The sequence below is a fragment of the Callorhinus ursinus genome, unplaced genomic scaffold (assembly GCF_003265705.2).
Source record: "Callorhinus ursinus isolate GAN/ISIS: 27379988/994484 unplaced genomic scaffold, GSC_fseal_2.0 scaffold92, whole genome shotgun sequence".
NCBI lineage: Eukaryota > Metazoa > Chordata > Mammalia > Carnivora > Otariidae > Callorhinus > Callorhinus ursinus.
In genome coordinates, this window is record NW_027397154.1 from 2,132,584 (window position 1) to 2,155,143 (window position 22,560).

General features: G+C 44.1%; 1 protein-coding gene and 1 long non-coding RNA gene across 11 annotated transcripts in view; one reads left to right on the forward strand and one right to left on the reverse strand.

Annotated features, from left to right (window-relative positions):
* NUP210L (nucleoporin 210 like) overlaps positions 1–21,660 on the forward strand; it is an 82,793-nt gene extending 61,133 nt beyond the window's left edge. For 3 of the 10 annotated variants that reach the window (XM_073888513.1, XM_025858798.2, XM_025858799.2), the window contains 12 exons: positions 511–669; positions 1,573–1,664; positions 2,194–2,407; positions 4,223–4,398; positions 4,986–5,203; positions 7,536–7,672; positions 12,967–13,093; positions 15,629–15,778; positions 17,151–17,401; positions 17,988–18,192; positions 20,721–20,825; positions 21,245–21,660. In XM_073888513.1, coding sequence (XP_073744614.1) covers positions 511–669; positions 1,573–1,664; positions 2,194–2,407; positions 4,223–4,398; positions 4,986–5,203; positions 7,536–7,672; positions 12,967–13,093; positions 15,629–15,778; positions 17,151–17,401; positions 17,988–18,192; positions 20,721–20,825; positions 21,245–21,507 — 2,097 coding nt within the window. In that variant the 3' untranslated portion in view covers positions 21,508–21,660. Of the gene's footprint in view, positions 1–510; positions 670–1,572; positions 1,665–2,193; positions 2,408–4,222; positions 4,399–4,985; positions 5,204–7,535; positions 7,673–12,966; positions 13,094–15,628; positions 15,779–17,150; positions 17,402–17,987; positions 18,193–20,720; positions 20,826–21,244 lie in introns of those variants that run through there. The other 7 variants (XM_025858796.2, XM_025858797.2, XM_073888514.1 and 4 more) reach the window with 7 other exon arrangements.
* Positions 21,661–21,891: 231 nt separating this feature from the next.
* Positions 21,892–22,527, reverse strand: LOC112813707 (uncharacterized). The gene is made up of 2 exons (XR_003205565.2): positions 22,328–22,527; positions 21,892–21,982 (listed from the first exon to the last, which is right to left on the reverse strand). It is a non-coding gene; the product is annotated as an uncharacterized lncRNA (long non-coding RNA).
* Positions 22,528–22,560: the final 33 nt, after the last annotated feature.

The window sequence follows — 22,560 nt, forward strand, 5'->3', positions numbered from 1 at the left end:
TCCAACATGTGTCTTAACGTTGGCCCTGCCTTCCCGATGGCCTTATGCAGTCTGGGCCAGAGTGGTGGGGAAGCAGTAGGGCGATGGCCCACTAGGGTGAGCATAGTCCTGAAAGAGCTCTCCTTTCTTGGCCTCTCTTCCCTCCTTGCTGCCACTCTGAACTCCAGGGGTGGATTATCTCACTTCTCCCAGTTCAAGTTCTACTCTCTGAAGCCATGTTAGAAACCCTTCCTTCATTTCATTCTTCTGTGAATGGATTGACTTCAGGATAACATGAGACTGTCAGAGAGGCTTGCCAGAATTAGTTGAGTGCTAGTTGAGTCCAGAGTTTACTTGAAGGCTGACTGTGTTGCTGGGAAAATGAAAGAAATAACTATGAAAATAACTTGGTACTCTAGTTCTTTTATACAGATCTATCTAGCATACATTTTCTTTATCGTAACAACACAGAGGGAAGGGCACAGTGATTATTAATGATTATTTCTTAATCCACTCCTGACTGTCTTCCAGGTTTTCCTACAACTCCCAGTAGAGAATAACTTTGCCATGGTTGTCCATACAAAAGCAGCTGGTCGGACCAGTATCAAAGTCACTGTCCGCTGTATGAACAGTTCCTCTGGGCAGCTTGAGGGGAATTTGTCGGAACTGTCTGATGAAGTTCAGATCCTGGTAAGGTCCCAAACCTAAATCTTGTTTTTACATATCAAGGAGAAGAAGGTTATATTCTCTTATCATCCATGAGGAGCTTTGTCTGGATAGAGGTAGAGAAATTGCTAGAGGGAGCCCTAAAATAGGCTCATAGTTTCTAGATCTTTGTCATTCTTGCTAATTGCATCTATATAAGTATTGATATTAGAACCTGTAAGAACATGCACTCTCCTCAACTCCCCACACAATAAACACAAGATATGAAACCATAATAACTAAAGAGGGATTCGTTTCTGAGCTGCTCTGCCTAACATAGATATTATGATACCATCCACTTAGGAGATCTAACCCTAACTGCCAGTAACGTGTAAAAACATGAATGGTTGGTTTCTACAGGTGTTGTGAGGCTGAAAGCTAACTGGCCCTGTTGTTTTTAGTGTTCAAAAGAAAAATGATCATTTGTGGGGCCAAATAGGTTTCTCTACCTCTGAATTTAGGACTAATTTTTTTTTCTTTTTCTTTTTCCTTTATTTTGGTTTTGTTTCTCTGATTCAGTGAGGGGTAGAGGAAAGAGCTTTTTACTAGGACTAGCTAATTTACCATTATAAGTTTTTATTCTCAAATCTCTTTTCAGGTTACCAGAGTTAAAATTAGAAATTTCAAAATTATTTTATACCTAATATCTAAGTGATACAGAGGATGTGGTTGGTCAGTGTAGCTTTGTCAGAAGCAGGGCTGATATTAGATTTGTATTCTATAGAATACCAAGGTGCGTTTTAAGTGTCTGGCTCATTTGGAAAAGAGTGTCGTGGACCCTCAGGCTAAGCTGAAGTGAGGTGGATGTTGATTTGTAGTTGATATGCAAGCAAAGGTCATAGTTTTGTCTTTTCCAGAAATGAGGAAGACATTATTTTCTCACTTTAGGTGTTTGAGAAACTCCAACTGTTCTTTCCAGAGTGCCAGCCTGAGCAAATTCTGATGCCCATGAATTCCCAGCTCAGACTCCACACCAACAGGTGAGGGGAGTGGGGAAGGGCAGGCCAGGTTCCAACCTTACCCTTTGGAACATGGAAAGAACTCTTGCCTTCTAGGTGATTTTTTTAACCCACAAATAAGTTTTTTTAGCTGAAGTGAAATTCATGTTACATAAAATTAACCATTTAAAAAATTTTTTTAAAGATTTTATTTTTTTATTTGACAGAGAGAGACAGTGAGAGAGAGAAAACACAAGCAGGGGGAGTGGGAGAGGGAGAAGCAGGCTCTCCACTGAGCAGGGAGCCCGATGCGAGGCTCGATCCCAGGACCCCGGGATCATGACCTGAGCCAAAGGCAGACCCTTAACCAACTGAGCCACCCGGGCGCCCCAAGCTGAATGATTTTTTAATGATAAATATGTGATGGGATGTGGTTTTTAAAGAGATAGGCATAATCCAAAGGCAGACTTTTACTTGAGGAACAAATAAGGACACAACATGGAGAATGGCAAGTGGTTTCCTGAGTACAGTCTCTAACAGTAACCCTGGCATCTCCTTTCTTTCTGGTCAGAGCCCCCAAGAGATGCCACTTGTTCCATTTGTTCTCTAGGGAAGGGGCCGCCTTTGTGAGTTCCCGTGTTCTCCAATGTTTCCCTAATTCATCTGTCATCGAGGAGGATGGCGAAGGGCTCCTGAAAGCTGGTTCCATTGCAGGTACTGCTGTGTTGGAAGTCACTTCTGTAGAACCTTTTGGAGTCAACCAAACAACCATAACTGGAGTTCAGGTAAGTTCAGGAACTTACTCAAAAAATAAAAGGAATACCATGGCCTGAAGAGGCAGATTTCCTGGTTTAAGAACTAGGAACTTCCCTGGAGGTCAGAGCGAACTATAAGATGAGAGGACAATCTTGACATCAAAAGTGGCCCTTAGAGGCCTTGTTATAAGAGGGATTAGCCTCAAATTGGTACACTTCTGAGCAGTGTTGGCAAAAGGGTGTGGGAGAGGGTAGAACTATTGCTATCAAAATTAGGCTTTGTTATTAGAATTAAAAAGTTTAGTCTGGGACGCCTGGGTGGCTCAGTCATTAAGCATCTGTCTTCAGCTCAGGTCATGGTCCCAGGGTCCTGGGATCGAGCCCCACATCGGGCTCCCTGCTCCGCGGGAAGCCTGCTGCTCCCTCTCCCACTCCCCGGGCTTGTGTTCCCTCTCTCGCTGTCTCTCTGTCAAATAAATTAAAAAAAAAAAGTTTTAGTCTAACATGGGGCACCTGGATGGCACATTCAATTAAGCATCCAACTCTTTTTTTTTTTTTAAAGATTCTATTTATTTGACAGAGAGAGAGACATAGCAAAAGAGGGAACACAAGCAGTGGGAGTGGGAGAGGGAGAAGCAGACTTCCCGCTGAGCAGCGAGCCCAATGTGGGGCTCGATCCCAGGATCCTGGGATCATGACCTGAGCCAAAGGCAGATGCTTAACGACTGAGCCACCCAGGCGCCCCAAAGCATCCAACTCTTGGTTTCAGCTCAGGTCATGATCTCAGGGTTGTAAGATTGAGCCCTGTGTTAGGCTCCGTGCTAGGCATGGAGTCTGCTTGAGATTCTCTCCCCCCATGGGGCACTGGGTGGCTCAGTTGCTTCAGTGTCTGCCTTCAGCTCAGGTCATGATCTCAGGATCCTGGGATCGAGCCCCATGTTGGGCTTCCTGCTCAGCGGGGAGTCTGCTTCTCCCTCTCCCGCTCCCCCTATTCGTGCTCTCTCTCTGTCAAATAAATAAATAAAATCTTTTAAAAAAATTCAGAGAAATATTTCAGGCATTAAACATCTAGCATATTCCAGCCACTATGTTGGTTCTTTTGCATGTATTTCTTCTAACTACTGAAGAAGCCCTCTGAGGTAGGCATTATTATTCTCCACTAAACTGATAACAAATCTGGGGGGAGCCTGGCTGGCTCAGTTGGGGGAATCTGTGACTCTTTTTTTTTAAGATTTTATTTATTTATTTGAGAGATTTATTTATTTGAGAATGAGATAGAGAGAGAGAGAATGAGAGGGGGGAGGGTCAGAGGGAGAAGCAGACTCCCCGCCAAGCTGGGAGCCCGATGTGGGACTCGATCCCAGGACTCCAGAGTCATGACCTGAGCCGAAGGCAGTCGCTCAACCACCTGAGCCACCCAGGCGCCCGAACCTGTGACTCTTGATCATGGGTTCAAGCCCCATGCTGGGTATAGAGATTACTTAAAAATAAAATCTTTAGGGGCATCTGGGTGGCTCAGTCAGTTGAGTGTCTGCCTTCGGCTCAGGTCATGGTCCCAGGGTCCTGGGATGGAGCCCCACATCGGGCTCCCTGCTCAGTGGGGAGCCTGCTTCTCCCTCTCCCTCTGCCCCTCCTCTGTTCATCTGTGCACACACTGTCTCAAGTAAATAAATAAAATCTTAAAAAGAAAGCTCCAACTTCTCTCCACATTCTCTTAGCTTTAATAATTCAGGAGCCATTTCCTGTACTGTCGCATTTCTTACTCAGCTCTGATTTAAGTCATCTCAGGTCAGGACTTCACAATCTATGGCAGCTCCTCTCCAATGGCCCTTCTCCCGCCCGCAGGTGGCGCCAGTGACATACATGCGGATGAGCAGCCAACCCAAGCTGTATGCAGCCCACGGGAGGACTCTGCCAGCCTTTCCTGTGGGCATGTCTCTCACCTTCGTTGTCCAGTTTTATAACAGCATTGGAGAGAAATTCCACACACACAATACCCAGCTTCATCTGGCTCTGAACAGGTGTGGAATCAAAGGAATGATGTCTATATTGTGGTAGAAATTGTGCAGATAGGCTAGGGTTATCCAGTAAATTCCTCTCAGTGTTCTCTACTCGGAATCTGATCTTTGTTTCTTTCATTAGGATGGGAAACACCAGGATGGTGCTAGTTGTTTAATGAAGAAGAATTTCAGGGTGTCTTCAATCTGTCAAGCCCAGTTCACAGAAAGCCCCCATAGGGAGCTGATAGGAGTATTATTATTAAGAAGCTGTCCTGGGGCTCCTGGATGGCTTGGTCGGTTAAGCATCCTACTCTTGATCGCAGCGTTGTGAGTTCAAGCCACGCTGCGCATGGAGCCTACTTAAAAAAAAAAAAAAAGGCTGTACTGGAAAACAAATTTTTAATTTCAAAAGGGGGGGCCTTACTGGGTACTCTGTATATAAAGGTAATAGACCTGACCCTTGGCTACTCGTTGCTTGCCCTCCACCATAGAATTCCTTCTGAACCTTCAAGCTGTTGAATAGAAAATGCTGCGATCAGCTCTGCCCCCAGAACTGTGTCCTAACTGATCTTTCAGAGATGACCTGCTACTTTCTTATCTCCTTTCAGAGATGACCTGCTACTTATTGGGCCAGGGAATAGGAACTATACTTATGTGGCCCAGGCAGTGAACACAGGAGTGACGCTTTTGGGAATCTGGGACCGGAGGCACCCAGGTGTGGCAGATTACGTCCCTGTTGCTGTGGAGCATGCCATTGAGCCAGACACCCAGCTCACCTTTGTTGGAGATGTCATCTGCTTCAGGACTCACCTCCTCAACCACAATGGTTTGGATACCTTCCCTTTTTTTTTTTTTTAAGATTTTATTTATTTATTCATGAGAGACAGACAGAGAGAGAGAGAGAGAGAGAGAGAGAGAGAGAAGCAGAGGGAGAAGCAGGCTCCCCGCTGAGCAGGGAGCCCGATGTGGGACTCCATCCCAGGACCCTGGGATCATGACCTGAGCCGAAGGCAGATGCTTAACCATCTGAGCCACCCAGGTGCCTGATACCTTCCCTTTCTTAACCCCACAGCTGACAGGATGAGAAAGCAACTCATCCCTTAGATAATTTTTTCGAAACAATTTAAAATCTGAGGGCCTAGGGTCACCTGGCCTGCTCAGTCAGAGCATGCGATTCTTGATCTCGGGGTTGTAAGTTCAAGCCCCATGTTAGGTGTAGAGATTATTTAAAAAAATAAAATATTTGGGCACCTGGGTGGCTCAGTAGGTTAAGCTACTGCCTTTGGCTCAGGTCATGATCCCAGCGTCCCACATTGGGCTCCCTGCTCACCAGGGAGTCTGCTTCTCCCTCTGACCCTCCCCCTTCTCATGCTCTCTCTCTCTGAAGTAAATAAATGTTTAAAAAAAAAAGTTTTAAGAGAAGGAAAATCGACTCTAAAAAATTTTTTTAAAAGATTATTTAAGAGAGAGAGACAGTGTAGTGGGGGGAGGGGCAGAGGGAGAGGGAGAGAGAGAATCAAATTGCAGACACCCCGCTGAGCCCAGAGCCTGAGGGTGGGGCTTGATCCCAGGACTCAGATCATGACCTGAGCCAAAATCAAGAATTGGATGCTTAACCAACTGAGCCACCCAGGTGCCCCCAAAAATAAAATCTTAAAAAAAAATCTTGAGGGCCTCTCTAGGAATATTGATCACTCATCTCCTGATTGCATAGCTCACTGTATTATGTGGGTGGTGTGGGTACCTTGTCTTCTTTCCCATTCCCATCTTCTGAAGGAGGATAATTGATAAATTGAAGAACAGTAAAGAATGAAGGAAAATGCAGTAAGGCTTTAGTTCTAGGAACCAATTGTGAGTACACTGTTTTGTGAGGGACATTTGAAGGCCTAACTCTTAAATATATCTTCCCTGTAATAAGGTCTGGCCTTGTACTGGGCTAAACTGTACTCTTGATCAGCAAAGCATTTCTTCCCTAGAAGAGGGAAGTACTACTGAGTGCAAGAACATCAGTCTTTGGTTAAGAAATGAGTATTAATTCTCTGGGTTTACAGAAGGCATATTCCAAAGCAGTGTACCCCACCTGGGTGTATGCATCCAAATAATCCATCCAAGTAGGATTGGATGGGGGTGGTATGTGGCTCTATGACCTCTCTGGGAACTGGATCCATGTGTCTGGGTACAGTGATGTGACGTGGGGCCAGATTCTATATATTTAGGGCTTGATTCAGAGGGAGTCCACTCAGCTCAGGTCAGATCCTCAAATCCTGTAACAACTGATTTGCAAGCAACCACCACTAACATGTAACCCAGGGCCATTGAGCTAGACCTGCTTTAGGGTTGACAGAATTACAATCTTAGAGTTGTTAATCTCTTGTCAGTGAAAGAACACTGTTACTTGACTCTTTTGCTAGGTTTTGTCAGGACTGTACTTCTATCTCCCATTCTGGCATACTTGGACATCCTAAATCTGTACCACTTTGACTGAGGAAGCAAAAGGACCAAATGGGGGCGCCTGGGGGGCTCAGGCGTTAAGCGTCTGCCTTCGGCTCAGGTTGTGATCCCAGGGTCCTGGGATCGTAGCCCCGCATCGGGCTCCCTGCTCGGTGGGAAGCCTGCTTCTCCCTCTCCCACTCCCCCTGCTTGTGTTCCCTCTCTCGCTGTGTCTCTCTCTGTCAAATAAATAAACAAAATCTTAAAAAAAAAAAAAAAAAAGGACCAAATGCCAGGATCAGTAATCTAACCTAAACTCAAGGTAGCATTCCTCTGCCACCTTGAGACTTTAAAGCAGACAAACCTTCTCTCCTACCAGTTGTTGCCTTCTCACAGTCTTCTGCAGATATCCATTAGTAGCTAAAGGAGAGTTATCCCTGTGTGTAAAAAGAGTTTTTCCTTTTTCCTAAGAACAGTTATATTCTCCAACCAAGTAGCTCCTTCTGTGATTCTGAAGGTCAGTAATCCTTGTTTTATTTTGTGGGTATGATGGTATATAAAGGGGAGCCTGACATTCAGAAAATAAAGTTATCTTCAAAGCTGGATGTTCCTCCTAGGAAGAGATATCTGTATGCTTGGTCTACTGATACAGAGTCTGAATAAGGTTAGAGTGACCGTCCATTTAGATCAGAGCTTGTGACCAAGTGCTTCCTCTTGTCTTCTCCTAGGTGAACCTGGGACATGGATGATTTCTGCTGACAGCATTCTACAAACAGACGCTGGCACTGGAGTGGGGGTGGCCAGGAGTCCAGGAATAGCAACAGTTTTTCATGACATCCCAGGAGTGGTGAAAACATATCGAGAGGTAACCCTAACGAGGCCAGGTTGACTATTTCCATATTTGGGGATATGCATATAAAATACACATCCCAGGAAAAGAAATATACTGACATGTCATATATAAAGCCAGCCAGAAAACTTTGGAACACAAAGCTAAACAGTGATTAGGATTTTTAACCAGAAGGAAAAATAAATAAATAAATAAGGGGCACCTGGGTGGCTCAGTCGGTTAGGCGTCTGCCTTCGGCCTGGGTCATAACTCAGGGTCCTGGGATTGAGCCCCACTTCAGGCTCCCTGCTCGGCGGGAAGCCTGCTTCTCCCTCTACTCCTCCCCCTGCTCGCTCGCTCTCCTGCTCTCTCTTCTCAAAAAAAAAAAAAGTTTCAGAAGAATGACTAGTGTGATTTATACTTTAAAATATCACTGTGGTGGGCGCCTGGGTGGCTCAGATGGTTGAGCGACTGCCTTCGGCTCGGGTCATGATCCTGGAGTCCCGGGATCGAGTCCCACATCGGGCTCCCTGCTCAGCAGGGAGTCTGCTTCTCCCTCTGACCCTCTTCCCTCTCGTGCTCTCTATCTCTCGTTCTCTCTCTCTCAAATAAAGTCTTTAAAAAAAATAAATAAAACAAAATAAAATATCACTGTGGTGGAGCACCTGGGTAGCTCAGTCAGTTCAGTGATTTGGCTCAGGTCATGATCTCAGGGTTGTGAGATTGAGCCCCATGTCGGGCTCTGTGCTCAGTAGGGAGTTGGCTTGAGATTATCTCTCTTCCTCTGCCCGTCCCCCTCAAATAAATAATCTTTTTTTTTAATATTTTAATTATGTATTAGGGTATATTCATACACATGTATCCTGTCCAGCTGCACATGATTTTTATTTTTTTTAAAGATTTTTTATTTATTTATTTTTAAGATTTTTATTTATTTATTTGAGAGAGAGAGAATGGAGAGATAGAGAGCACGAGAGGGAAGAGGGTCAGAGGGAGAAGCAGACTCCCTGCTGAGCAGGGAGCCCGACGCGGGACTCGATCCCGGGACTCCAGGATCATGACCTGAGCCGAAGGCAGTCGCTTAACCAACTGAGCCACCCAGGCGCCCCAGAAATTTTTTTTTTTTTTAAGATTTTATTTATTTATTTGAGAGAGAGAATGAGAGCCAGAGAGCACGAGAGGGAAGAGGGTCAGACGGAGAAGCAGACTCCCTGCTGAGCAGGGAGCCCGATGCGGGACTCCAGGATCATGACCTGAGCCGAAGGCAGTTGCTTAACCAACTGAGCCACCCAGGCGCCCTGCACATGATTTTTAAAACAACAACACCAGGGGCGTCTGGGTAGCTCAGTCGGTTGGGCATCTGCCTTTGGCTCGGGTCACAATCTCAGGGTCCTGGGATTGAGACCCTGCATTATTCTCCCTGCTTGGCAGGGAGTCTGCTTCTCTCTCTCCTTCTGCCCCTCCCCCTGGCTCGTGCGCTGTCTCTCTCTCTCTCTCTCAAATAAATAAATAGAATCTTTAAAAATAAATTTAAAAATAAATAAAAATAAATAAAACAGTGCCAACCCCCCCAAACATGGTGGTGTGTGCTTTAAAAAAAAAAATACACACACACACACACACACACACACACACATCAGTGTAGCTACTGGTTGGTACCAGACTGTAGGGGCAAGGGTTGAAGCTGGGAAACTATTCTTGCAATGATCCAGGTGAGATATGGTGGTGGACCAGGGGACCAGGCTGGTAACAGAGGAGGTGGTGAGAAGCTGGTCAGATTCTAGTGTACCTTATAGGTAGAGCCAGTAGAATTTCGTGGCAGATTATATGTATTAAGTCTGAGAGAATCAAGAATGACTTGAAGTTTAAAAAAAAAATGACTTCAGGGTTTTGACTCAATAACTAAAAGGACAGAATTGTCATCATTTGAGGGGTACCTGCCTGGATGGTGCAGCAGGTTAAGCATCCGACTGGATTTCACCTCAGATCGTGATCTCAGGGTCCTGAGATCGAGCCCTGCGTCTGGCTCCGTGCTCAGCGTGGAGTCTGCTTGTCCCTAATCCCTCTGCTTCTCCCTCCCAGTCATGCTCACTCTCTCTTTCTCTCTCTCCCTCTAATAAATAATAAGTAAAATCTTAAAAAAAGAAAAGCTACATGGCTGAATGCTAAGTTGCCGAGTGTGGTTCCCAGGGAAGAGGCCTGGGGTGCATGCTGCCTCTGTAATGGCTTGCTGCAAAACAAATGCTGAATGCTGTTTTTACTTTTTACCTCTTTTTGTAAAAGCAAAAATCTTCTTTGGATTTCTTTTCCTTAGGGAAACCACTTATTAATGTCTTTCATAAAAGTGATGAGGCTTAATGCAAATTTTTGAAAAGTGGAGGGGTCCCTGTATTTCAAGGAGGGAAGAAGTGATCAGCCATGTCAGATGTTACTGATAGGTCAGGTAAGCTGAAAACAGAAAGACTAATCGGTTCACAATACAGAGTGGTTACTTGATGAGTGGCTTCAGTGCAGTGATGGGAGCGGAAGTCTGGAGAATTGAGAGGACATGTGGATGGTGGGCATAAGACAGCTCTGTGAGGAACTGGAGTCAAATTTTTGTTTTGTTGATCATTTTTTGAGATGGTAGAAAAAATGATTTAGGAATGATTTAGTAGAGAAGGGAAAACGTGATGTAGGAGTAGGGAGAATTGCTGAAGCAACATCCTTTAGTAGGTGAAATGGTTGAACAAGTGAAGGATTGGCTTGATGAAGACTTCTCTTTCCCCTTAAATACATGTCGGGTCTCCCTCCTCTGTTTGTTCCTCTTTTCGTTACTCAAACGTAACAGCTATAATTTGTTGAGCATCTATGGGCTTGGCATTTTGCATCTGTTTTTTGTTTTTTTGTTTTTTAAAGATTTCTTCATTTGACAGAGAGAGACACAGCGAGAGAGGGAACACAAGCAGGGGGAGTGGGAGAGGGAGAAGCAGGCTTCCCGCAGAGCAGGGAGCCTGGTACGGGGCTCAATCCCAGGACCCTGAGATCATGACCTGAGCCGAAGGCAGATGCTTAACGACTAAGCCACCCAGGCGCCCCTGCATCTGTTTTTTTAAATTTTGATTTTACATCCAGTATAACTCATTTTTAATCTTTACAACCCTGCAAAGTATTATCCCAATTTTATAGATGAGTAAATTGCCCAGTATATGCCCACATGGTATCTGGTGCCTTATTATAAGGAATTCACAGTCTAGTGGTGATAGAAATAATTACATGTAGACAGTTTAAATAACTGCAACATAACTGAACATTGCTTTACAAGTGACATGTCAGAAGTGCTCCTGGAGTCCAGACATGCCTGGGGGAGGCGTGTGACTCTGGATGTATAGCTTAAAAAAAAATTGGGGGGGGGGGATGCCTGGGTGGCTCAATAGGTTAAGCGTCTTGCCTTCAGTTCAGGTCATGATTTCAAGGTCCTGGGATCAAACCCCACATCGGGCTCCTTGCCTGGTGGGGAGTCTGCTTCTCTCTGCTCTCCTGCCCCTTTCCCTGCTCATCTCTCTCTCTCAAATAAATAAATAAAATCTAAAAAAAAAAGAAGAAGAATACAGAAGAGGGGCACCTGTGTGGCTCAGTCAGTTAAGCGTCTTGACTCTTGATTTTGGCTTGGGTCATAATCTCAGGGTTGTGGGACTGAGTTCTGAGTCAGGCTCTGTACTCAGTGCAGAGTCTGCTTCTCTCCCTCTCCCTCTGCTCCTCCCCCCACTCCTGAATTCTCTCTCTCAAATAGGTGGATAAGTCTTTAAAAAAAAAATACAGAAGAAAGAAAGTCACTTAATTCTGCTTAGACATTAAGGCTAAATTTAACATTTTAAACTGAATCTTGAGATCTGAGTCATGACACACACAAAAAATAGAGTCTTGAGGATTAGGAATTTGGCAGATAAAATAGAAGGCATTTTATTTTGTTTTTTAAAGATTTATTTATTTGAGAGAGAAAGCATGCACGAGTTGGGGAGGGGAAAGGGAGAAAGAGAATCTCAAGCAGGCTCCCCACCAAGTGCAGAGGCGGTCTTGGGGTTGTCTCACAACCCCAAGATCACAATCCTGAGATCATGACCTGAGCCAAAACCAAGAGTCAGGTACTTAACCAACTGAGCCACTCAAGTGCCCCAAAAAGAGAAGGCATTTTAGACCAAAGGCATAGATGTGCAAAGCCAAATAAAAGTAGATGTTGCGTGAAGATCAATGAATAAATCAGGGTGGCTTCAGCAAAAGTTTATAAACATAGAAAGGGAAAATTAGATAACATCTAAAGAGAACTTGTATGGTAAGCAGATAAAAGGGCTGGGGACAGAGGCAGCATGAGAAGACAACTTGACGAGTTTGAGAAGGGTTTCAGTGCTAGGAAAGCAAAGAGAAAGGTGGGTCACAAGGAAGGAACTGGTCTGTGCTGTCAGAGGCTACAGAGATGTCAAAAGGTCATGATATCCTAGTTTGTGTACTTTGTAAAATAATCATTTATTTATTCACTAGCAGTCACTCATTGAGGCCTCTTCTGTGTCAGCCCTGTGCCAGACTGGAAACACAAAGATGAGAAAGACAAAACTCCTTCCCTTACTAAGCATTTATGTCACTAACTCAGTTTCAAGGTTCTTGAATATTTGAAAAAAAAAAAAAAATTGTGGTAGTACTGAGGAGACTGTATTATAATACAGTATACATTTAATGTAATTACATAGTGTCACTAATAGTGACATAATGATATGACAAAATAATATACATTTAAGTTGATATTTGGGGGGGGAGAGGGCCATCATTATCTTCTCTCATTGTAATCATTAAGCACTTACCTTAAATACAAGGCACAGTACAGGATATACAAAGATAAATTAGGGTTCTCAGTTGAAGAGAGATTCTAATAGTGATTTTTAGATTCTAAATAGTGATTCTAATAGTGATTTTTAACAAAAATAAAAATACAGTACAAGACAGAACATTACAAGTATATTGAGAGAAACAAAGTACTTCACAGTTTCAGAAAGGGCTGAGATTATATGAAACTAAAGAAAGTTGCAGTTGTCTTTAAAGGCATTTTAATAGGGAGTCATCCAAAGGGAAGATGTCAAACAGAATAATGGACAAAGACCTCCTTTTAGGAAAAAAATGTTGTTTTCTTCTCAAAGGTAAATAGATTTTGTGGTTCTTAAATACGTGGTGAAGTAGACGGGCAGTTTGCACTTGTGTGAAATGCATGCTTTTGGTTGAATAAGTTATGAAGGGTAGAGATGGAGAGAACAATATTTTCTAAGAACTTAGGTAAAGATTTTCCTTTGGTTTGCTGACAGGTGGTGGTCAATGCATCATCAAGAATAACACTCAGTTATGACCTCAAGACCTACCTCACCAATACCCCCAATTCAACTGTGTTCAAGCTCTTCATCACCACTGGCAGAAATGGTGCTAATCTTAAAGGTCTGGAGTTTCTTTATAGGTCTGGGTGATTATTTCCATCATTCCTGTCTTCGTTCAACTCATTTACCCCTTAGACCAGCAATCCATATTTCCTTTTATTTCAAAATTGACTCCACTTTTAACAAATAAATCATTGACAGCTGATTGGATACCAGGTTTTGATATAGGCTAAACCTAGTCACTGTTGTTTTTCTAGTTATAACCTTGCCTGAGAGGTGGCTGATTTTCAAGGTTACCCAAGGAAATTTTTTAAAAACATGGTCTTAGGCTCCATCCAGATAGTTAATAAGTTTGGGATAAGGCCTAAGACCCAATTCTTTTCCAGCTTCCCTAGATTTAAGAATTCCTGGACTAGGTGACATCTTAAGTGTTATTTGCTCAGCAAATTTATTTTGTATGTTTTTTTGTTCTGTACTGGGCTATAATTTACTGTCAATAAAAGATGGGGGGTGGTGCCTGGCTGGCTCAGAGGAGCATGGGGCTCTTGATCTCAGGGGCATGAGTTCAAGCCCCACATTTTGCATAGAGATTACTTTTAAAAAATAATAAAAAATTTTTAAAAAGTGGGGGAGAAAAGAAAACTAAAATACAAGAAATTCCTAATAGATTCTAGGTGCTATGTTAGCAGTTTTTATATATTTTATCTCATTTAGCAGTCTTTTGTTTTTAAGTAGGCTCCATGCCCAGTACCCAGCATGGGGCTTGAACTCACAACCCTGAGATCCAGATCTGAGCTGAGATCAAGAGTCGGACGTTTAACCGACTGAGCCACCCAGGCACCCCTCATTTAACAATCATATGTAGTAATTATCATTTTAAAAATGAGAAATACTGAATCTGAGAGCAAGTAACATGTACAAGGTAACAACTAGTTAGTGGCAGAATTGGTAGATCTGTCCCACTCCAAAGTCCACATAAATTCTTTCATTCTCTTTTTTTTGCCAAGAGAACATGTAAAACCAAGAAGTTCAAAATATAATTACTGTCTATAAAATTTAAAGTCTGATTGCCCTTTTTGTCCTTCAATTTTTAAGCACTTATTTTCTTTAGATTTTTTTTTTTTATTTGAGAGAGCGAGAATGAGAGAGAGAGCACATGAGAGGGGGGAGGGTCGGAGGGAGAAGCAGACTCCCCGCTGAGCGGGGAGCCTGATGCAGGACTCGATCCCGGGACTCCAGGATCATGACCTGAGCCGAAGGCAGTCGCTTAACCAACTGAGCCACCCAGGCGCCCTTAAGCACTTATTTTCTTTTCACATTACTTAATTTTATCATAAGTATAATCTAAGTATATATAAATATTTGATTTTTAAAGTTTTTCAGGTTCTTTTACAAAGTACTAAATATTTACAACATATTCACTTGTTGTCTGCCTTATGATTTCCAGATTGCAATTTCCCCCCCCAGAATCTAAAACCACAACTTATTTTATTATGAAACCTCATGAAACAACTCCTTTGATATTGCTGATAAGTCTCCAAAAGATGAAAATGGTCACCAGACTACTGTCAGCTGAGAAAGAACTTCAGCAAACTGAGACCATTAAGAAACTGTGCAGGGGAAAATCTTGTTAACAGGACACCAGCTCCTATTCTAGAATGCCATCCATTGCAGCTATCCACTTGTTGGCTGTGTGGCTCCTGTTTAAGATACCATTTGTAATAAAATTCTAGAGATCTCTAATTTGAATCACTGCAATCGGTTATGGAAAATGAAATCTCCTAGACTGAAAAGATACCTCCCAACCGTAATAGCTGTCCTTCCCTGGAATCTGTCTCATTCCCACTGATGAATTCCAAAAACTTTTGAAAGAGGACCCCAACTACGATATTGATAACGGAAGCCCCGCTATAGTAATTCACAAACTAGCCAAAGCAAGGGTCTTAAGACTGTTCTTTCATCTTGATTGTAGCAGGAGCCAACAGGGCTGGCCTAATCAGACAGAACTGACCCCTCTTTTTTGCTATTTTTTTAAAGTTTTTATTTATTTAAGTAATTTCTACACCCATCATGGGGCTCGAACTCACAACCCTGAGATCAAGAGTTGCATGTTCCTCTGACTGAGCCAGCCAGATGCCTCCCCTTCCCCCCCACCTTTTTTTAAGATTTATTTATTTGAGGGGCATCTGGGTGGCTCAGTTGGTTAAGTGTCTCCTTTGGCTCAGGTCATGATCCTGGAGTCCTAGGATGGAGCCCTGTGTCAGGCTCCCCGCTCAGCGGGGAGTGTGCTTGGCCCTCTCCTCTGCTTGTGCTCTCTCTCTCTCAAATAAGTAAATAAAATCCTTTAAAAAAAAAAAAGATATTATTTATTTGAGAGAGAGAATCTCAAGCAGACTCCCTGATGAGCACGGAGCCCGGCACGGGGCTCGATCTCACCACCTTGGATCATGACCTGAGCCGAAATCAAGAGTCAAGATGCTCCACAGAAAAAGCTACCCAGGCACCCCGCCTCTTTTTTTTAAATCAAACTACTGCCTTTATATAAGTCTCTTTTACAAATCTTATGACAGTTATTTATCTCTTTTCTGCTTATTAGGATCCTGTACCCCAAGTCAGGCCTTGGCCATTACAACAATACTTCTTCCTGAGACCCTCGTGCTGTGCCATGTGCAGTTCAGTAATACTTTGCTAGACATCCCAGCAAGCAAAATCTTCCATGTCCATGCAGGTTTCAGCATGGAGAAAGGTGGGTCCCACCAGCTGGGTCTGATGCCCGTTTCCATCTCTGTACAGTTGTCATTTGCTTATTAGATTGCATTTACACTTTCCAGCTTCATGTGCTATATAACTATGGAAACTTTCTCAACCAACATTTTTGTTTAATCTCTGTAACACCCTGTGCTTTTCTATTATAGTCTTCCATTTTCTTTTTTTGCTAGTCCCTGTTATCTCTGGACTTGGATCATTCATCTTTTATCCCCAGGAAGTAGTAGTGTTTGAGTGTTTATTGTTGAACTGAAGGATATTCCAAGCACAGTAGAATTAACTAGCATAAAGTAGAAATAGGCATGACATTGGAATTTCATATAAATCACCTGATCTAAAAATGAGAGGATTCATGTCAAACGTGAGATGTCAAAATCAAAGCATAAATAGGATAGTGCTACTGCCCAAGACCTTCTGCTCCAAGGCCAGGCAGTATGGTGTGAATAATGAGCAGCCACTGAAGGAAGGCTCACTCAGCAAACTGGTGGGCACTAAACAGAATGCCTGGTGCCAGGACACGCACCAGGTGCACACAGGGGACCAAGACAGGGCTCTTTACTTTCACCAGTGCTGCGCAAGGTGATCCGTCACAGAATAGAGATGCATGGGATGCTGTAGAGGCAGAAAGAGAAGAGGAGCGTCTACCTCAAACCTGGGGGTTCGAGTGTGGTTTTACACAGCAAGGCCTGTGGAAGGGTGACTAGGAGTGAGCTAGATGTGAAGAGGCCAGAAGCCAGGACATCCCAGGCAGTTGAGAGGCTGGAGCTTGGTGGGACAGAATGGAGGGAAGAGCCAGGGAAGGGGCTACTGCAAAAATCCAAGCATGAACTGAGGAGGGTCTAGCCCAGAGTAACAGGGAGATACTAACCGGTGTCAGACATTTCAGAAGATGAGTTAGCAAAATTTAGAGGATGGTTGGATTTAGGAATGAAGGAAAGGGTGTCTACGAAAGGACAGCTGAGTGTGAGCCTGGATAACTAGAACGATACTCCCATCGAGATACGGTTTGACAGAGAAGTGACTAAGCCATGCTCAAAGCATCTTTCACAAACCCTTTCCTAATCTCGGCAACTCTTGGTTACTTCATTCTGTATCCCCTTAATTTGTTTGTACTGTTATTTACTACTACCTGACATGCTGATTTAAGCAACAAGTTCAACTGTGGGTTGCTTGGGACTGTTTTTCTTCGGTATCCTTCCCCCACAATGGCCAACAGTCTGCTAATAGTGAACACTCAAAGTTGAGTTCACATTTTCTTCTGAACTTGCTTCCATTTTTCCTTCCTATTTTAAGCCAGTTGGCTCAATAGAGCCTCTGAACCTTCCCCGCTCAGTTTTTCATCTTTTCTTCAGGGGTTTATGTCTGCCTAATCGAGGTTCAACCCCAGTCAGAAGAGCTGCTGCAGGCCCTCAGTGTGGCTGACACCTCAGTCTATGGGTGGGCCACACTGGTCAGTGAACGGAGCAAGAACGGAATGCAAAGAGCCCTCCTTCCTTTCATCCCAGCCTTTTACATCAACCAGTCAGAACTGATTCTTAGCCACAGACAAGACACCGGGGAGATAAGAGTGCTGGGGGTGGACAGAGTTCTTGAGAAGCTAGAGGTATGTGAAGCACTGAACGAAAACATAACTGAGATCAGGGTTTTGAAAAAGGAGTCTTCATTCCTAGTCCAAGGGCAAAGGAACAGTTCTGGAATGACTTTGATAAAATTCACCACAAGGGGGGAGGGCTCTTAGAATGAAGAAAACCTGTCCTCTTCACAATGCAAGGGTACTCCCAGAGTCCAAAATTTAGGTCATGAGCTTTGTCAGTCTGGAAGATATTAGTATCATCCTAAATAATCTTTATAGTTTAGAACTTTTTTTTTTTTAAAGATTTATTCGAGAGAGAGCATGAGCGGAGAGAGGGACAGTGGGAGAGGGAGAAGCAGGCTCCCTGCTGATGTGGGGCACAATCCCAGGAGCCTGGGATCATGAGCTGAGCTGAAGGCTGACGCTTAACCAACTGAGCCTCCCAGGCACCTCTCACAGATCATTTTCTTCCCTTATCTACTCCAACACATCTGAGTGTGGAAAAGCAGATCACTCATCTTCAGATTGCTAACTAGAAATACAGGGATCTTACTGTACGTTTAAGATTGGAATGCAATATTGATACAAACAAGTGCCATTTTATCTTTTCTCCAAGGTCTTCCCCAGCTCCCCAGTTCTAGCGGTCTCTGGCCACAGACAGTCTTCCCTCACGCCTGGCCTGGCTGTCTATCCCGTAAGAGTAGTCAACTTCACCTCCTTTCAGCAGATGGCATCACCCATTTTCATCAATATTTCCTGTGAGCTCACCAGTCAAAGTGAGGCTGTGCTAGTGAGAGCTCTGAAGGATAAGTCTGGTGCAGGTGAGCACTGGGAGCTCCTGGTGTGTTTGAAGATTTTGAGAGAGGGAGAGCGAGCAAGCTGGGTGAGGGGCAGAGGGAAAAGCGGGCTCTCCACTGAGCAGGGAGCCAGATGCCCCAACTCTGGGATCATGACCTGAGCCAAAGGCAGAGGCGTGACTGAGCCACCCAGGTGCCCCGGGGTTCCTGTTTTTAATCTAGAGTAGGAAAGACCACAGAATGTATTGCTTAATGAGAAATTCAGCCACTTCGCCAAGATTACTCAAACTAGCTGGGGCATTGATCTTTACTTTCCAAGCCTATTTATAACATAACCTTCAGGGAGCTCTCTTATCACCATCAAGATATTCTACTTATATATTTAAGAGTAGTTATCAACTTAACAAGAACTTCTCAGCCTTGTTAAGTGTACTATTTTCCTGTTTTAAACCTCTTGATAAATGTTTTTCTTCAGAAATCTCTGGCAGATCTTTTTGCATCAGGCACTGGGCAAATGGTGATAGTCCTAGAACTAAGACTGCTCCACAAATCCTGATTCTAGCCATTACTCAGAAACTATGCCCGGTCTGGGTGGGATGGGACTGTGTGTATTCATGGAAAAGCGTTAGGAAAGCCAAAGAATCATCCTCCTCATACTGCCACCGCTACCTGCCCATCCCTCCAGATGTTCTTTGAATTAACTAGAAGTGGACTGAACCCCCATTCATCTCCAATGGAAGGAAGGTCTGTTTCTACAAGCACCTGATATGTACTGGCCAATACCCTAAGTGCTTTTTATGTGCATTTGTTCTCTTGTAACTCTAAAGTTTTTCCCTTTAAGAATTGAACAAATGTAGATGCTCAAGGTCCCAGAACTAGAAACAGTGTTCAACTCTAATCTGTGTTCTTTCTGTTGGGAGTTTTTAAATCTAGAGTTTTAATGGGTTTCTGCAAGGGTCCATGGATGGAATTCCAGGTGCCCATGACCTCCATTGAGGAGGAAAAATTGCATCTTTATTTTCAATTAACCTCTCAATAAAGTTTCCATTTCCACTGATTTTATGAATATAGGCAAGAAACCACAGCAATAGCAATATGTGTGACTCTGTCACCAACAGAATTCAGGTATTTTGATGTTCCAGTTATTAGATCTCAAAATTCACTTCAAAGTTACATAAAAATTACAGTAGTTATCAGACTTGAGCCTAGTTCTTGTTACTAAAGCACTCAAAAAAGGCCTTTTTAACATCTTGCTGAGTGTATGTACATAGCTATATCACGAAGTTTTTTCCATCATGGCTAGCTTTGATATAATTGGGTTTCCTTTTATTCCTACACATTTTTTTCCCATTTAAAAACATTGAGATAGGATCCATGGGTTTCACCATACTGCCCAAGTTGCTCACGGCACAATAAATGGTTAAGAACCCCTGCACTTCTCAGAGCTAAGAGGGGCCAGTGAGAACAGTACAACCATGGTGGGTAGGATTGGTCAGACAAAAAGATCCAACCCAGTCTTCAGCTAGCTTATTCACATAGACATGTTGAGTGCCCACTGGTATGTGCCAGGGATGGTACCTAGTACAGAAATCAGATTTAAGACAGGGTCTAATTCAGGAGCTAGTAAATAGTTCATTGTAGCCAGAATAAAGGGGTATTGGAAAGGCTGATCATGTCCCGTAAGTTTTATTTGGACTCTTACCGTATAAACATTGGAAAGCCAGAAGCTTTCAACAGTTGGACCTGATCAAGGATTAGTATAGAGAATCTTGTTTTTAGTGCACTTTATTTCAAACAACCTTAAAAGTGTTCAGAGCAAAGCAGTTTGTAAACAGTTCTGAAACAAAGTACCTTGAGAAGACAGACCAGTTACAAGTCCAAAAGTTAGAGGGCCTATACTAAGGATGCAGAACAGGAACTAGGTAGGAGGGCCTGGTGACAATAAGAGATATATGGGAAGACCTGGAAGTTCAGGGGAGTCCACTGGGGCAGGTGTTCATTTCTAGACACTGAAGAATTTGAAATAACCAAAGTCAAATATCACGTGTGCTTCAAAAACACAAGTTTTAAGTTCTATTGAGGACAATGTTACACAAAAATCTGAATGCTCCCTAGAAAGGACATCCTAAGTAAAGAATGACAAGGGGACCCCTGGATTTAAAAAGTGGTTGGTGATCCAAAAAAGATTTCAGGTTAGAGGGATTAGAATTGGAAGTTCAGTCGCCACAATCACAAATTTGGTGAAGAGAAGTCAGTCATCAGGAAAGGTTAACAGGCATCTTGAGGTAGTAGTGTTTACATATCCATTTGTAAGTTGATAAGAAATACAAGATTCAAAGTTTGGGAGTTTATTACCTGGGAGACAGGAACAAGCCAAAAAGAGGTGGAGGAACCAAGTACATAATTCACCTCTGTTAAGCAAAACAATTTCCCAGAGGGTTGGGTTTTGAGAGCTTCTGCTGGATACCCATGACCATGTGTTTTTAAACACAGCCACCTGCCCTGAATGCTTTAAGTAACTATTACCTTTTATTGTTCTGACCAATGCACAGATCAGTGTGAAGATTCAGGTATTCTCCAGAAGTTCCTGGGTTCTCACCAGACCATCCTCTTTACCATCTTTGCAGTGCTGGCATCAACAGCTTTCATCTTTTTAGGTAAGGAGCCCTTACATTCAGCAACATGGACTTTTGACTTAGAAACTGCCCTCATTTAATTTCACTAGGGCACCTGGGTGGCTCAGTTGGTTAAGCAACTGCCCTCGGCTCAGGTCATGATCCCAGTGTCATGGGATCGAGCCCCGCATCAGGCTCCTTGCTCAGGGGAGAGCCTGCTCCTCCCCCTGCTTGTGCTCTGTCAAATAAATAATCTTTAATTTTACTAACTACGAGGATGCACATTAGCTGTGACAAGCAGTTGGAACTCATTCAGCCTCCCTAATCACCTAGTGGACGAAAGGTCCTGCTCAACTTACCACCAAGAAGCAGTGAAGTGCATATGACAGAACCCCACTTGGAAGTGGAAACTACCGCTAAGCCTTGAGATAATGGTGACATCTGTCCTGTTCTTTTTCCAGCGTATAATGCCTTCTTAAACAAGATACAGACAGTTCCAGTTGTTTATGTACCGACTCTAGGGACACCACAACCAGGTAAAGAATCACCACCCTCACCTCTGAAAAGTTCAAATGTCCACTTTTATTCACACTTCATCTGTTTCCCATTTTTACTTCTAGGTTCTTATACCTCCACCACACGTTCTCCCCCACCTTTCACGAGTCCACAACCCCCACCAGGCCAGAGTCGGCTACAACACTGGCTATGGAGCGTAAGGCACTAACCTCCACCACTTGGACAAATCCCCTCAACTGTAGAGGACTGGAGCCATAAGCCCCCAAACTAGGTGGTGGAACTGTAAATAAAGGATCCTAAGCTGTTCCGAGCTAAAGTGGTGTACGTTAAGCTGTATTTTAAAGGTCGACTGTCAATTCTCAATGCTATGAAAACATAAAAGTGAAAGAAAATATCCATTTACATAGTATCCCACGTTTTTACCAAGTTCCAAAGATTTACTCAGTGAGCCTAGCTGGACAGAGATGTCCCAGATAGACTTTTGAAGTACTTGGCCACTTACTTGCCCCAAATGACTCTAGCAGTCCACTCTTCTGGTTGCCCCTGAGTACTTGAGGTAGGGACTTCCTAGCAGTAAAACAAAGACAATACGCAGGATGTATCCAAAATCTGTTTATTGGGAGGGCGTCCCACTCATCTGGATTCAGGGTGCTTTTAGTGCTGCTTCCGCCTGAAGGAGCATCCTGGAAGACAAAGGTCCCGAGGTTACTTGCCCTGCCCCCCGCCCGCAAAGCAAGGGCACGCCTGACGACCCACCCCCAAGCAAGCTGCGGCTTTCCTGTCCTCTATCCCTGCAGCCGCCGCCTCAGTCGTTTGAGGAACTCGCCACTACCGCCCAAACGAAGACCCTTTCTCTACTCCTCCGCCTCAGCCTTACACCTCAGGGTTTTGACACTAAGGGCCTGGGGCCGCTCGCAATGCTCTCTTGGGGGGCAGGCGAGGGCGCGACCGACCTCCAGCTCCGACAGCCCTCGTGAGGCAGGCAGTAACACGGAGCTGCCAGCGACCGCGTCCGTCCGTCAGCTCACCTTCTGTAAGCCTGGCCTTCCCTCCCGTGGGCTGGCAGAGCACAGTGGAGCAGCCGACGCACAGAACTACCGTTTGCGCGTGGCTGAAGACGGTGGTGATCTTGTAGCATCCTGCGCGGGGACCCCGGGCAGCAGGCGGTTAGGGCCTTGCCGTCCGCGCCCGTGCCCGAGCGCAGGCCCGCGTGCGCGCCCGCCGCCCCCCCTGGCCGTGACGCACGTTCAAGCCCGCTCGG